The 16,033-nt window shown below is 42.9% G+C and overlaps 1 protein-coding gene across 2 annotated transcripts in view; it reads right to left on the reverse strand.

The window, feature by feature from the left end:
* Window positions 1–16,033, reverse strand: part of GALM (galactose mutarotase) — a 53,776-nt gene that overhangs the window by 24,602 nt on the left and 13,141 nt on the right. For both annotated transcript variants that reach the window (XM_004006011.6, XM_042246262.2), the window contains exons 3-4: window positions 14,003–14,209; window positions 8,726–8,807 (exon numbers count right to left, since the gene is read on the reverse strand). In XM_004006011.6, coding sequence (XP_004006060.1) covers window positions 8,726–8,807; window positions 14,003–14,209 — 289 coding nt within the window. The remainder of the gene's footprint in view (window positions 1–8,725; window positions 8,808–14,002; window positions 14,210–16,033) is intronic.

A 16,033-nucleotide genomic window follows, 5' to 3' on the forward strand; every position in this document is an offset into this window, starting at 1 on the left:
TTGCATTTTGGTTAGATAACTTTAGCAACTAGATGGAGGACAAATCTAGAGAGATTTTTCACCCCCAGTTAGAGAACTGTTGCCTGCATTCATCTGCTCTTTCGCTGATCCCAATTTATGAAGTTGGTAATACAAGCCAGGCACTGATCTAGAGAAGAAAAGATAGCCTACACCAGGACTCAATAATACATATTGAGGAGATGGATTCAAGAAATACTTTGTTGTTGAAAATCATCAAGACCTTGGAACTTCCCTGGTGGGCCAATGCAGGAGAAATGGGTTCGATCCCTGGTCCAGGAAGACCCCACATGCAGCAAGGCGACTAAGCCCGTGTCCTGCAAATACTGAGCCCATGAGCCACAGCTATCACAGCCCTCATGCCCGAGAACTCATGCTCCACAGCAAGAGGAGCCACTGTAATGAGAAGCCTGCGCACTGCGACGAGAGAGTAGCCCCCTCTCGGCAGCTAGAGAAAGCCTGTGTGGAGCAGTGAAGACTCAGCACAACCATACATGAATAACATTTTTAAAAACCAATCAGGACCTAGTGACTAACAATATGGGGATAGGTGGGAGGAGGGACTGAAAAGGAAAGAGGAAGCATACTGATGGATGGTTGGAACTAATACTATGTCCAGAGGATTTTTAGAGAATACTGTGTATGACACCATCATGATGGATACATGTCATTATACCTTTGTCCAAACCCACTGAATACACCACATGAAGAGTGAACCTTGGGGAATTCCCTGGTGGTTCAGTGGTTAGGACTCTGCTTCCACTGCAGGAACTAAGGTCCTGCAAGACGCATGGCACAGCCAAAAACAAAAAAGCAAACCGTAATGTAAATTGTGACCGTTGGGTGATAAAGATGTGTCAGTGTAGGTTTGTCAGTTATAATAAAGGCACCGTCCTGGTGGAGGGTGTTGATAACGGGGAGGCTATGCCTATGTGGGGCTTCTCTGGTGACTCAGGGGTAAAGAATCCACCTGCCAATGCAGGAGACACAGGTTTGATCCCTGGGTCAGGAAGACTCCCTGGAGAAGGAAATGGCAACCCGCTCTAGTATTCTTGCCTGGGAAATCCCATGGACAGGGGAACCTGGCAGATTACAGTCCATGGGGCCGCAAGAGAGTTTTACATAGTTCAGTTGCTCAGTCGTGTCTGACTCTTTGTGACCCCATGGACTGCAGCACACCAGGTTTCCCTGTTCATCACCAACTCCCAGAGCCTGCTCAAACTCATGTCCATCGAGTCAGTGATGCCATCCAACCATCTCATCCTCTGTCATCCCCTTCTCCTCCTGCCTTCAATCTTTCCCAGCATCAGGGTCTTTTCCAAGGAGTCAGTTCTTTGCATCAGGTGGCCAAAGTATTGGAGTTTCTGCTTCAGCATCAATCCTTCCAGTGAATATTTAGGACTGAATAAGATGGACACAACTTAGCAACTAAACAACAGCAACATGCATATGTGGGAGTAGAGGGTATGGAAAATATCTGTACTTTCTGTTCAATTTTGCTGTGAACATAAAACTTCTTTAAAAAAGATTAAGCCTTATTAAAAAAAAAATCAGTAGGACCTGACGACAATATTGAGTGGGGTGGGGAGGTGGGATGAAAAGGTAAGAGGAAACCTATTGATGGAGGGATGAAACTAATACTATACCCATTACTTTAGAATTATACAAAGTCCAAAGGAGTTTTCGGTAAGAAGCTGTGCAAAGATTAAAACACGTAGATCAAAACAGTCTTCATTTGCACTATCTTTGAACCAGGAGACTACTTTGGGATTTGTTATTTCTCCAGGTCAGAGACTTAGACCTGCCCTAGGGAAGTAATTATAAAATCAACTGAATCGTAGGTTGAACCCAGAGAGGTTGAAATAAAATACAAACGTCTTGCTGAGCTTCTCTCCGCAGCCTAGTGGTAAGCCTTTCCTACCAGTTCTAATTTTGTCAAAATGGGGTTGCTTTCATGTAATTTTAGAAGGAGCTTTCAAAAATGGAGAGCAGTGAGAACTGCAAGTGAACACAGATGGGCTGGGGGACAGGGTGGATTTCATTTTATAAAAATGAAAAGTATCCATCTCAAGGAAGAGAATAAGATGAGACTTTACTAATGTTACTTTAAGAGGCAAATCAAATCATTCACTTTGTTAACTTAATTCCTTATCTACAACTACGAGTAAAGAATAGCAAAACTAGAAGAAGAAGGGAAAAAAAAGCTGTGTGCTCTAAATGCCTATAAAGACACATGCTTAGTTCTGCGCTGTGCTGTGTGCACCATGAAGTCTTGCTGGGCAGGCGGCCCAGATCGCCTCCAAGTCTCACAGTTCTGTAAGGCAAAAGGATGAAATATAATATTTACAACCCTGGGAATGAATTAATCCCTGGAGAAAAGAAGGGCTGAATTTTCTCACCTGCTCACATTCAGCTGGCTCAGAACCTAAGCAGGGCACCAACGACCGGTTTCTTCCTGTTGCCACAGGGCAGGACACCAGATTCAAGCCTTGAAGCTAAATATCTGACCTGTCAGAGCTGGGTCTTTGTGGACTTCCACCTGTTCTTCCTGGTAAATAGCTTCTAGGAGTTTCACCTCTGGGAAACTGCAGGGACAACCCTGACAACAACATCAAAAACATTCTCAAGAATAGCTGAAGATGCCTCAGGTAACAGAGTATGCGCCCATCCTAAGCAGTAGCAAATGCTATATGGGCTGCACTTTTTTTTTTTTTTTTTAAAGTGGAGAAAAACAGCTGCTCAGAAGAAGCTAAGCTCCACTAACTGCTGACATGCAAACCCAGCTTTGAGAGCTGAGCTGCAGCTCTGCTCCTGGTCTACAGGTGAAATGAGCTCTCAGCCTTGCAGAGACCTATTGGTGCAGGAGAGAGGTGCCTGTGAGCAAGGACCAGGCCTCACACTTGCTGGGGCATTTCTGGTGGGCTTTGAGGAAAAGGACAGCCTTCTACCAGAGCAGAGAAAGGGGAAGAATGAAGAGGCCACATAGTGCAGGCTCTTGTCTTCCACGCTTTATTGACAGAAAGGGCTGAAGACATTTTATATGTCCTCCCAAAACTGTCAACAGGAAGAAAGGCAGGAGGAAAACAGGTGCCCAAGGCTGCTGGAGGTCCTTGCGCCCTGCCTGTAGTAGAGGTCTAAAGGCAGCTATAGGACTTCCCTGGTGGTCCAGTGGTTAAGAATCCGCCTGCCAACGCAAGCGACACGGGTTTGATCTCTGGTCTAGGAAGAGTCCACATGCCGTGGGGCAACTAAGCCTGTGCACCACAGCTACTGAAGCCCTCGTGCCCTAGAGCTCTTGCTCTGCAACAAGAGAAGCCATTGCAAGGAGAAGCACACACGCTGCAGCGGGAATAAAGCCCTCACGCAGCAACGAAAGCCCAGTGGAGCCAAAAATAAAATTAGAAAAAAAACAATAAACGTGGCTATAAGTTTAAGATGAGGGGATCTCATCATATTATGCTTGCTTTGGTTCCCTGAAACTCTCTGTCAGGGTATTCCTTTCCTCCCTCTGAAATAGCACCCAATCAGTAAGACTGAGAAGAACAAAATGGAGGACAGGACTTTACTTCTACCCCAAACATACTTGAGAGGAAGGTTCCTTTTTACTGAGTAGCTCAGCCATAGTATTACAACTACTGTACAGTAAGAGGTGTTACTTTCTCATACAATGGGTTTTCCTATTACCTGAAAAGTTACTCACTGAGGGTCTATAACCAAGGTCAAACACCCCCAAAGTTTAAATCTGCATAAGCATGTCCCTTAAGAGCTCAGCTTACAGCTTTTATGAAGGAGTTGAAAAACAAATATAAATTAACAGCCACAAAAGATGGAGACTTGGCCTCTACCTTTATCTCTCTCTTTTTTTTCTTTGTAAATATTTTGAACAAACTTGTCTTCTCTTTTCTTTGCAAAAAAGCAGATATAAACTGACAAAAAGGAGAAACAGGAAGGAAAATGGTGAGAGAAGTGGGGAGGCCACCTGTATGAAAGGTGGCAGAAGAATGAGAACTGACAACCATCCAAAGCTTTGTTTATTTAGTTCCTAGCTTTCTGTTTCTTGGCTATATGGTGATCCTGGCTATCTATATAGTCAAGAAACTAATTGACTTTTCTTTTTTTCCCTCTCTTTTCTTCCTTTCCCGTCTCCCAGAACGTTTTTTGACATCTAACCATTCGTAGGATACAGGTCGAGTTAAGAGCCTCAGGTTTAATACCAGACTGCCTGGGTTCGAGCCCCAGCTTTCCACTGCTCTTTAACTGAGTGCTCCTCAGTACATGACTCAGACTCCTTGTTACGGTTCTCACTTCCATTAAATAAGAAAAATGAGCAGAACCTGGTTATAGGGTTGTGGTATGGATTCTTTATTTATAAAGTGCTCTCTGAAATGCCAGCCATGATTATTATAAACCCTCACCTCATCTCTCAGGGGAACAGTATCTTCCTTTGCTTCAACACGACTGCGGTCTCTGCTGCTGCTGCTAAGTCGCTTCAGTTGTGTCCGACTCTGTGCTACCCCATAGACGGCAGCCCACCAGGCTCCCCGTCCCTGGGATTCTCCAGGCAAGAACACTGGAGTGGGTTGCCATTTCCTTCTCCAATGCATGAAAGTGAAAAGTGAAAGTGAAGTTGTTCAGTCATGTCTGACTTTTCTCGACCCCATGGACTGCAGCCTACCAGGCTCCTCCATCCATGGGATTTTCCAGGCAAGAGTACTGGAGTGGGGTGCCATTTACTGTATATCAGTTCCCAGAGCTCTTAATGAGTGCAGCTGGTCTAACAGGTTTCTTGTAGCATGTCTCAAGGAAGTGGGCTTGGGGTTCAGTGCAGCCCAGTTCTGGCTGAATACCTGGTACACCTGTGACTCTGTCCTAGGTGAATTGCGCTTGAACCCCAGGCAAGCTTAGGGTCATCCATGGTCAACCCAGGATTGCAGCCATACCAGAGCCTGGTGCAGATCTGACCTGGCCCCCACAAACCTCTACTGATTCATCCATAATTTTCTGCCACCAAAAGCATGCCCTGAATGCTTCAGAAGCTCAGCACTTCCCTGGGGACAGCCTTGCTGTTTCCTGCACTGCCCATTCTTGTCCATCTCCATCCAAAACATCTTTCTCCTTCTCATTACCTGGCAAAATTCTACTTGCCCTTCCAAGATTTATTTCATTCTCATCTCTTCTTTCTAGGAATTACATCTATCTTGACATTATTTTCCAGGTTAGTGGATAATATTCTGGCTTGACTCCTCCACCAGTCAATTTCTGGTGAGCCCAGCTACACTGGGGAGGCTTTTTTTTTTTTTTTTTTCATGTTGCAATAAAAGCACATATTGGGCAAGAAAAATTTATTTCAAAGAAGAAGCATATTTCAGTGAATATTTAAACCATATAACACTCCCAGAACAGAAACAAAAACTATCATGAAATTTTTAATCTTCATCCTTAGAAGTCCATCATCTTCAGAGCCAGGTAAACAGAGCCTCAAAACCCACCATCATTACCAAAATTGGGGCGGCATTTCGGAATGACCAAATGACTTTGGACTGGCCTCAGTTAAGCCACTTGCCTGTGGGCTTTTGGTCAATGTTAAGAGTCAGATGAGGGAGAATGAATACATTTATATGTATTCCAAGGTACTTTGCTGTCCACCTGAAACTATCACAACATTGTTAATTGGCTCTACTCTAGTATAAAATAAACAGTTTGAAAAAGAAATGTAATCTGAGCTCCTACAGATTTCTTCTTGGCTGACAGTGGGCCAGACATGTAAAATCTTATATCACTGAAGGGGAGAATAGAAGTTACCGCCCTTTTTGGAGGAAGTTCCAAAGTAACAATAGTTGTTTCTTAAGCATTTCTGAGAAAGAAGGAAGAAAATATCCCTTAATTTCAGTTTAAGTGCCACTGGGCAAACAGATATAATCTATGAGGGACCGGCTTAAAGTATGATTATGCAAAAGAAAATTATAAATTTTTCATGAGCTCTGAAGTTGTTGCAACTTATTTACATAACAGAGTTCTAATGAATTTGAAGGATGGTGAAGATGGTAGTAAAATGATATACTAAGAGCCTTACAGAATTACGGACTGTAAGAGTTATAAGTGACTTTATAGACTAATTGTTCGTTCTTAATCACGAGTATGGGGCTTCCTTGGTGGCTCAGCGGTAAAGAATCTGCCTGCCAATGCAGGAGATACAAGTTTGATCCCTGGGTAGGGAAGATCCCCTGGAGGAAGGCATGGCAACCCTCTCCAGTATTCTTGCTAGGGAATTCCCATGGACAGAGGAATCTGGTGGACTACAGTCCATGGGGTCACAAAGAATTAGACACACTGAAGCAACTGAGTACACAGTTGCTTCACAAATACATCACAATCACAAATACATCACAAATACATGATAGAATTTTCACTGGTCCACAGAAAACTTAGATAGATTTGGATAATCAGTTATCACATTCTTTTACAAAGTAAGACAAATTCAATTTAAAAGGTCCTTCTTTATTCCAAGATTAAATTTTTCCCATTTTTATGGTGTTAATATATTTTTTCTTTTATGAAAAATGGTGACTATGAATGGTAGTTTTTTTTTTAAATGTAACCTATTTAACTGATTATCCCAATCAGTTAAAATTTTTAAATCAAAATAAAACATGCATATATTCCCAATTAATTTTAATAGCTCTGTATTTGTAATAGCTTTCTAGCTTGGCAAAATGAAAAATTTCCCTAATTTTTTAAAATAAAATTTATGGGTATGATTTATAAAAACTTATGAACCCTGATTGAGTTCAACATCCTATTTGCAAAAAAAAAATGGAGTCTAGAGAGGTTAAACACTAAAGCATTATACATGCACTGAAGGTCCCATAGCCAGTCAATAGCCAAGCCAAGACTGGAACCTGGGCTCTTGCCTCCTGAAAGTTCAGAGCTCTTACAGCTCTTACTGCTCTTACAGCTTCACAGGTGTCCAGGATTAGTACAGAGGGGAGAATTTGACCTAAAGCTACTTACAGTGCAGAACTGTGATGAACATGAGTTTTACGTGGTCGATTAGATTACATGTTAAGTTGTATTGTGCTTTGCCACAGTTATCTCTTACAATCATGACAAATAATCTTCACCTGGCATGAATTGTGCATTTTTGTGTGTGATTTTCATCTGATCAAAACTCAGTAGGATAACATAAAATTTTATAAATATACAGAAAGAAATATGCCTTTATTTCATCACCTCGCTCGTAAGCTACTTAGCTCATTTTCTTACTTATCAGTCACAAAACAGTAGCTGCCACTATTTTTCCCTTGCAGCTCACAATATAAGAGTTCCAGTGCAATAATTCTGCATCTAGGACAAGATGAGCCAGCTTACTCAAGCCTACCTATTGAGCCATGTCCTTATCAGATAACACATGTTATCAGACCAAGGTAAATATAAAAAAAACCTGGAGCCAGGAAAACATTCAACTCTGTGATGCCAAAAATCGTAATCAGGGGAGCTGATGAAGAAAGCATTTGTCTTTCTAGACTTCTGCTCTGCCTTCCCTTCATCCTCTATTTTTGTTTATTTTAGCTTTCTTTGATGATGCTTTTAACATTCAGCTTATCTCTGATTTTAACAAAATCGCAATAAAAATATGTACCTATTGCTTTGGGGGTAATTACTCCAAGTTAATTTCTATAACCTGCCACAAATAATAGTACCCCTGCAGGTCATCTTGTTGCCATCCATCTGTCCCCTGGAGCCAGATGGGGGTACACATATGATCTAGTACAAAATTACACTCATCAATCCTGGAGGTAACACATGAACCAAGGTTTCTTCTTTCTTTTTTTAAACAGAGATAACTCGCACACCATTTCAAAGTGCACAATTCAGCAATGATTAGTGTATTTACAAAGTTGTGCAACCATCACCACTATCCAATTCCAGAATCTTTCATCTCCAAAAAAATCCTCATACTCATTATCACTCCCCATTCTCCTCTGTCTCCAGCCCCTGGGAAACCACTAATCGACTCTCTATCTCTATGGATTTCCTACTGAACGAAGGTACTTTTGATCCCAAATAATAATAATAACCAAAGTGACCTCAATTCAGTTAACCCAGGAGACACACAAACACACAGATACACACACACACACACCCATGAAATTCCTTTCTGGCAACACCTCACCTTCCCTTCTAATATGTAGGACTCCTTCTTCCATGCCATTCCCCTGTATTTCAGAGGTGATATACCTGCATTTATCCTACTCAAGATGCAAGCCATCCCAGCCTTTTCCTCTTCTGTCAAAAAAACCATGACATGTTCTATCAGGGTCCTGCATTTGTAGGGTAATGCTTAGGTAAGTTCCCCTCTGCTAAGGTGCTAAGAAATAACAGATTAACAGTTTAGTGGAGACCTTCTGAAGTCTAAGGCTCAGCTGGGATGACCATCTGACCCAGTTTGTTTGGGACTATCTCAGCGTATACCTGTTGCTTGGCTTAATTATTAACAGCATTCCCTTTCCCTCTTAAAATTGTCATGGTTTGAGCGTCTAACTACATGGTCTCCCAACCTTACCGAAAATAAATGACTAATCATGGTAACTATGAGCATTGTGTCAGGCCAACAGGGGAAATATATTTATTTAGGGAAATGAAGTTTTAATGTTTCTCACATTGCACCCTAGCTCTGCATTCCTATAAAAGGTTTAAATTCACCAACCTGTAGGAATCAGGACTTCATCCACAGGCAAAAAAGCATCAGCTTCTATAGTGACTTCGTGGTCATATATGTTTGGGGAACCCTGGGAAAGAAAAAGTAGAGAAAGAAATGAAGATTTAATGCTCAGTCTTATATATTTGCTTTACAATTTCTCTTGCACAAATGATTTCAAGTATTGATGAAAACTTCAGAAATCTCATTTGACTGATGAGGATGACTAATATGTTCATTTAAGTTAGGTAGGCAGGGGCTCAGAATAGTAGCCGATACATCTGAAAGAAGATTCCAAGAGTGATCCCAGCATGACTTTTCTGAATGGAATGATGAAAGTGAAAAGTCAGAGAGACAATGGTGGTGTGAAGGCCTTTAGGGTTTTCACTTATTAGCAGAGGGGTTTCTTCTACTCTCTTCACATGCCAGGCAAAGAGAAGAGCAAGGATCAGTGACCTGTAACACACAGGTGCTGGGTGTTCAAAGCACTGCCGGCAGGCTCACCCGAGGTGGGCCATGTCTCCACTTCTCTGGCCTAGTTTCCACCCAGAAGTCCCCCACTCCCTGCCACAGAGCAGAAGACTGAGAGTCAGAAGTGGGGTCCCAGCTCCTCCATAAAGACAGCCTGCCCTCCTGGCAGAGTCCAAGGCTGGTACATTAAGTGTTAGCTGGTGGTCAGAAAAGCCTGGGGTCTAATCCTGGCTCCCAGTGAGTGGCCCAGGAAAGCCACTAAACCTCCTGGAATCTCACTTCCTTCAGCATAAGACTGGGCTGATGCACCCATTCTCAGGGCTCTCATGGGGAACAGTTTGGTCAAATGGGCTTGCAACCTGGAAAATACACATATATGCTTCCAACAAGAAGGGTCATATTTTAACAGCAGTATTTTTTAGTTAATTTTTAAATTTTTTATTTATTTATTTATGGCGGTGCTGGGTCTTTACTGCTGCACGAGCTTTTCTCTAGTTTCAGAGAGTTGGGGCCACTCTTTAGCTGCGGAGCGAGGGCTTCTCACTGCTGTGGCTGCCCTTGTCGCAGAGCGCAGGCTCTAGGGTGCACGGGCTTCAGCATCTGTGGCGCAACAAGCTCAGTACCGTGGTTCTGAGGCTCTAAAGGACAAGCTCGATAGCTGTGGTGCACAGGCTGTTCCTCTGCGCCATGTGGGATCTCCCCGGATCAGGGATCTAACCTGTGTCTGACGCACTGGCAGGTGGATTCTTGACCACTGAGCACCAGGGAAACCCTAGTAGCAGTGTTTTAGAGCTTCCCAGTGAAAGATGTGGGATGGAAAGCAGCTGAGGGCTTTTCTGGGTGAATGCTCATAAATAAACTACACCGGTAGTTTCCAACTGGGGATGATTTTGCCCCACAGCTGTCCTGAGCCATGTTCGATTGTCATGACCAGGGACAGTCATGCTCCTGGGGAAGCCGTTCTTGGAAGAGGCCGTGGATTCTGTCAAACAGCCGACCACGCCCAGGACAGCCTCCCCACCCACACAATGAGGAATTATCTGGCCCGAAATGTCAACAGTGTTGAGGCTGAGAAACCCTGAGCTGAGGTAAACTGAAGGCTCTGCAGTTTCTGAGAAGCAGGCAGAAGGAGGCAGTGCGCTCTGGGTATAAACTGGAAACAGACTCTATGGTGAGATGGCCTCAGTCGCACAATCAAATGGAATCATCCTGAGGAGAAAGGCCAAGATTTTAGAGGCCCTGAGAATCGACGTCTAACCATGACAGAGACTAGCTTATTTACACCACCAAGAGGCTGTTTCTGAGGAACTAGGATCCTCTCGATTGTCCCAGTGGTCAGGGGTAGGAGTGGGTGGGAAACAAGGCTGGAGCAGAGGCCTCTGCCCACACCTTCTTAGCCACTTCTGATCTGACCTGGGAAGGCAGGTCCAAGACGGTAGCGGCCTGCATCACTGCCTGTAGCTGTTACAGCCTAGAAGGGTCTCTCTCCTGTGACTTCCCTGTGTCACCATCTCATGCCTCGGCTACTGAGAGCACCGAAGAGGCGCCTGGGACTGAGGAAGAGAATTTGGGACTCTTTGGCTTTAATTATTTTTTCGATGCTCACCTCCAGGTTGAGTAGCATTCCACTGTATGAATATATCACTTGTTTATCTGTTCTCCTATTAACAGACTTTTGGGTTGCTTAAAAAAAAATTTTTTTTTTTACTATTATGAATAGAGTGTCAGGAATTTCCTTTCACTTTTTTTTTTTAACAATAGGGCAGGAAGAAAATGATTCCATATGAAAGTCACAGACCAATAAACTGAGTCCAAGATGTTGAGAAGAAGTCTGGGAAGAGAAAGAAGGGGACACTAACTAGGCACCCACTCTCTTAATTGTTGAGTCACTAAACAGCAGTAACATTCCTTCAGTAAAGAAAGCATGCTTTTCAGTTTATGCCTTTCTTACTTGGAATAATGCAATGTCTCCTCCAGTGGAATATTACTGTTGGATTATTTTCTTTTCCAGGCTGATGAAAACTTGGCAAGGAATGCTGATTCACAAACAGAACTGAGGCCCATCTCTGAGTTCAGTGTTTGCTTTCGTTAACTTTGGTTGCTACTGTTTGTATTAATAATGTTAACCATTTAGAGCTGACTATGGCTAAGATGGGGCATTAAAGACCTTTTTGTGCATCGCCATGACCACCACCTTAATTCAGCTCTAATCACCTCTAGCAAGATAGACACTGTTGGTTCCTACCCAAAAGCCATCTCCATTATTAGCAAACACCCTCCTTTTCCCCTGGCAGAACACTGACTAGTTGATTCATCCTATATGAGGATATATTCAGGGATAGGACCCCCAGCTGGGCCCCAGAGAGCAAACTTTGTCTAATTCCCTCGCTGGTGATTGGGTTAAGCAGAGCGTAGGACACACTCTGGCCAACAAAATGTGAGGAAAGTCTGTTGAGGAGCTTCTGGAAAAAGTTTTGTTTCTTCTTAAAAATGGAACATTAGAGATATGAAAAAAAAAAAAAGAGTAGGTCCTTTATTTAAAATCTCTGGATGTGACTATATGAAAAGGAGACTCATGGAGCTGTGGCAACCATTTTGTAATTATGAGGGGATAAGCCTGAAGACAAAAACACTGAAAAAGCAGAATGGAATGATGGAAGAATTTGAGTCCCTGATAACATACCTACACAGACATACCAGAACCATAACTATTACTTTTCATCTCAAATTTCCCCAGGCCTGCTTTCATAGCTCTTAAGACAAAGTTTCAGTTTGTTTTTTTTTTTAAGTTCACTTACTTTTACATTAGATAAGAAAGGAAAAAAAAAAACCTCAACTAATCTACAATCTACATACCTTTTCCATTCTTTGAAAAACACCATGCTTTCCTGTCTCTAGGCCTTCAACACTGAAACTTAGAAGTGATGAGTCAAAGCTTGACCCCCCAAGTAGGACAAAAGTTTGCTTATTAAATTTAAAAGACAAAAAGAAAATATATATGATGAGTTGACTACTTTAAATATTAAGTTTTGAGCTATTTTTCCTGGGGAGGGTTTAAAACACACAATAATGCTTTTCCGGTGGGACAAGAGATGTTCTGAAAATACAGACAGACCCCTTGACCCCAGGCTGATTAACTGCCCATCAGCTCTTACGTGTCTGCTCCAAAGGCTAGTGGCCCTCACCCACCTCCACCCCTGAAGCTAATGGCTGTGGATCTGAGCTGTACTTACTAATACAGCACACACAAGGGAGTTTTCCCTGACCACTTTTCTCTGTGGGGTCTGTGATCTGGGAAACTATCCAGCCTCTGGGGAAAAAAATTTAGAAATACCTGTCCCTCCAAGTCCTTGTAGGATTGGAAGGGTGGAAAGTTCTGGTCAGGAGGGTCCTCCTCTCGGGTAAACAGAAAGAGCCTTAGTGAGCCTTACTTCCCCATGTTGGGTCCTTCATTGGAACACAGAAGCAGATGTAATACTTCACATCTAATTTCTCTATTTCTGAATCTATTCCTTTAGACCAACCCCTTGGTTACAAAAATGTGGAAAATAGTGAAACATCACCATTATCTGCTACCCACATAATACCATTAATATTCCGTGTTATTTCTGTGAAGTTTCTTTCTGAACTTATTTTTTAAAGTGGGGTTTTATGCTTATGACTGCAGTCTCTTATGGCCTGTGCATATTTGTCTTTTTTTTTTTTTTGGTTTGTCTTTATGATCTCAAGAAGAATGGTTCTTGAACATAAGGAATGAGCAAGTGAAGAACCATCTTTCTTATCTTCAAAGGAAGAGCTTTGGAAATTCTGTAAGGACAAATTAGCTCATGCTATTTGAAAAGATTCCAGAAAAAAATCAGCAGATCATCAGCAAACTCCTAAAAAGTATAAAAATGCAAGGTATTACTAACTGCCTGTGAACATCATCTTGTGGTAGGAAATCCTGCCAAAGTGATTCAAGTATAGTGAACAATGATGAGCTTCTCAGGTGAAGAGAAAGTCATAGACAGAATCTAGAGTTTAGCTAAGCCTTTTATTCTGTGTCATGTAATAGCTTCCTCAATAAGCTAAAATATTGCCATTAGGGGGGAATGAGGTAGTTTAGAAGGAATTACCTAAGAGGGGCTTTCAGTGTCTTCACACCACTCTTTAGGTGGGCTTGTACAGTGGGAGCACCCCAATACTGGCAGTATTTCCTAAAAGGAGCTGGGCTAAGTACGTTTCCAAGGATCCAATGTGGAAAATGCCTTACTTAGAAGTAATTTTTAGGGGAGGGGGAGGGAGTGGAATAGGGGAAGCAAATGTAAGCCCTTGTCACAGTTAGAGGAGAGGAAGTTCTTTTTTTTTTCTTTTAATATTTTAATTTATTTATTTGGCATGCAAACTCTTAGTCACAGCACGTGAACTCTTAGTTTTGGCATGTGGGATCTAGTTCCCTGACCAGGGATCGAACCTGGGACCCCTGCTTTGGGAGCTCAGAGTTTTAGCCACCGGACCCCCTGGGAAGTCCCAGATGAGAGGGAGTTATTGAAATAGCTAGTTTTACCTGTCTGAGCATGTGGGCAGCACAAGCTACACAATGTATTCCCTTCCCTATAATTTCCATTTGTTGAGCAGCTACTGTGAGTCAGATGCTTTGCTGGGTGCTCTTCCTCACTCAAAGGGTGACCCCATCTCCAGAGTAATTCCCTAATGGGTTCGTCTCTTTAGTCACAGCCCCACCACCCCCAGGTCATTCCACAAAGCTCACTGCAAGAGAGAAGAGGCAAGTGACACTCCACACTACAGCAGGTGAGCAGAGGCAAGTTCACTTACCTGGCCTGCCAGGTTGAAGTAAGAATGATTGGTCAGATTGACCGGGGTGGTCTGACTGGCCTGTGCTCGGTAGTTGACCACAAGCTCGCCACCATCCAGCGTGTACGTCACCCAGACTTTTAATTCTCCAGGGTAGCCTTCCTCACCGTCTGGACTGACCCGTGAGAACTCGACACCATTTGACAGCACCCGAGGGGTCCAGAGGACCTGGAAGAAAGTGTTTTCAAAGCTATTTAAGTCACTCCAGTGCCGAGCTAAATGCCACATTGCAATATTTAAGGACAGCTTGGAACCTAAAAAATAAAACTAGTGAGGATAACAAAACAGAAGCTGACTCACAAATAGAACAAACTAGTGTTACCAACGGGGTTACCATAAGGATAGAGGATTAAACGTACAAACGTCTATGTATAAAATAAATAACCTACAAGGATATATTGAACAGCATGGGGAATATAGCCGATAGCTTCCCTTGTGGCTCAGCTGGTAAAGAATCCACCTGCAACGTGGGAGACTTGGGTTTGATCCCTGGCTTGGGAAGATCCCCTGAAGAAGGGAAAGGCTACCCATTCCAGTATTCTGGCCTGGAGAATTCCATGGACTGTATAGTCCATGGGGTCACAAAGAGTTGGACATGACTGAGAGACTTTCACTTTCACTTGTAGTAACTTTATTTATTTAGAGAAGAGGTTAATTTTTTTTTTTGCTGCACTGGGTCTTTGTTGTTTCATGGGCTTTTCTATATTTGCAGCAAGCAGGGGCTATTCTCTAGTTGCGATGTGCAGGCTTCTCATTGCGGTGGCTTCTCTTGTGGCAGAGCATGGGCTCTAGGCATGCGAGCTTCAGTAGCTGTGGTTCCCAGGCTCCAGGGCACAAGCTCAGTAGTTGTGGCACACGGGCTTAGCAGCTCTGCAGCATGTGGGATATTTCAGCACCAGGGATTGAACCTGGGTCCCCTTTACTACTGAACCATCAGGGAAGACCCTATAATAACTTTAAATTGAATATAATCTTTAAAAATCATGAAATCACGATGTTATACACCTGAAATTTGTACATAATCTTCTATGCCTTATCAAATGCCCATTATGAGCCCAGGGACTTGCTAGAAGTGTCACACACACTATCTTTTCTGTCTCAGGACTGACTTAAAGTGGGTACCATTATCCTCATTTAAAGATGAGAGAGCAGAGGCTCAGAAAGGATAAACTGCTTGTTCCAGGCCACACAGCTAGTAAAACGCTGGATTTGAATCAAGTGGTCTAATCCTAGAGCCAGAGGACGAGGTAGCCAGAGACCTCCAGTCCCTTTGGGGAGCCTGGGATCACTAGTAAAGGGGACCTTTGCTGACATGAGACCTTCATTTGTTGGGTGCTCATTAGCCACTGACCTGGTGCTTTACATAAACCATTTGATAAGGATTTGGCTGAACCCACTAAAATTACCATTTTTGTAGGTCAAAGCAGTTGTGCACTGGCAGTTTCATATGGGTACAACTAATATTATTACCTGCATTTTACAGATAAACAAACTGAGTTCAGTGGTGTTAACTTGCCCTTAATGTGGGAGGTGTTAACTCTACCTCCCACATTCTAGAGGATGGAGTAGAACCCTTTCACACTTCATGCAGTTATTTAAAGGGAAAAAAAAATCTTGTTTAAAGTCACACATGCAATGAGAGACAGAGCTAGGTTTCAAACTTAGCCTGACAGTCTACACTATTCCACAGCCTTACTTTCAGTGAATGTTTAATCCAATCTTCATTTTCAGCAGTGGAGTTGAGACCAGACACTGTCATTCGAAATAGACTTGGAAGACAGTAACTTGTGTGGGCCATAACAGTGGCCCATGAGCCCAGGCTCTGACTACCCACTCCTGACACGGCCTGCGTCTCTCACTGACACTACATCTGCCAGGAAGTGGAGCCCGGTAGGAAGAGAGGTCTCTGCCTTCACCTACAGTGAAAGCAGCTGGTATCTGAAACAAATTCAGTGACCTCAGGAAAAAATTAATTTTACACCCTAGTTATCT

Source organism: Ovis aries, chromosome 3 (assembly GCF_016772045.2).
Source record: "Ovis aries strain OAR_USU_Benz2616 breed Rambouillet chromosome 3, ARS-UI_Ramb_v3.0, whole genome shotgun sequence".
In the NCBI taxonomy this organism is placed as follows: Eukaryota; Metazoa; Chordata; class Mammalia; order Artiodactyla; family Bovidae; genus Ovis; species Ovis aries.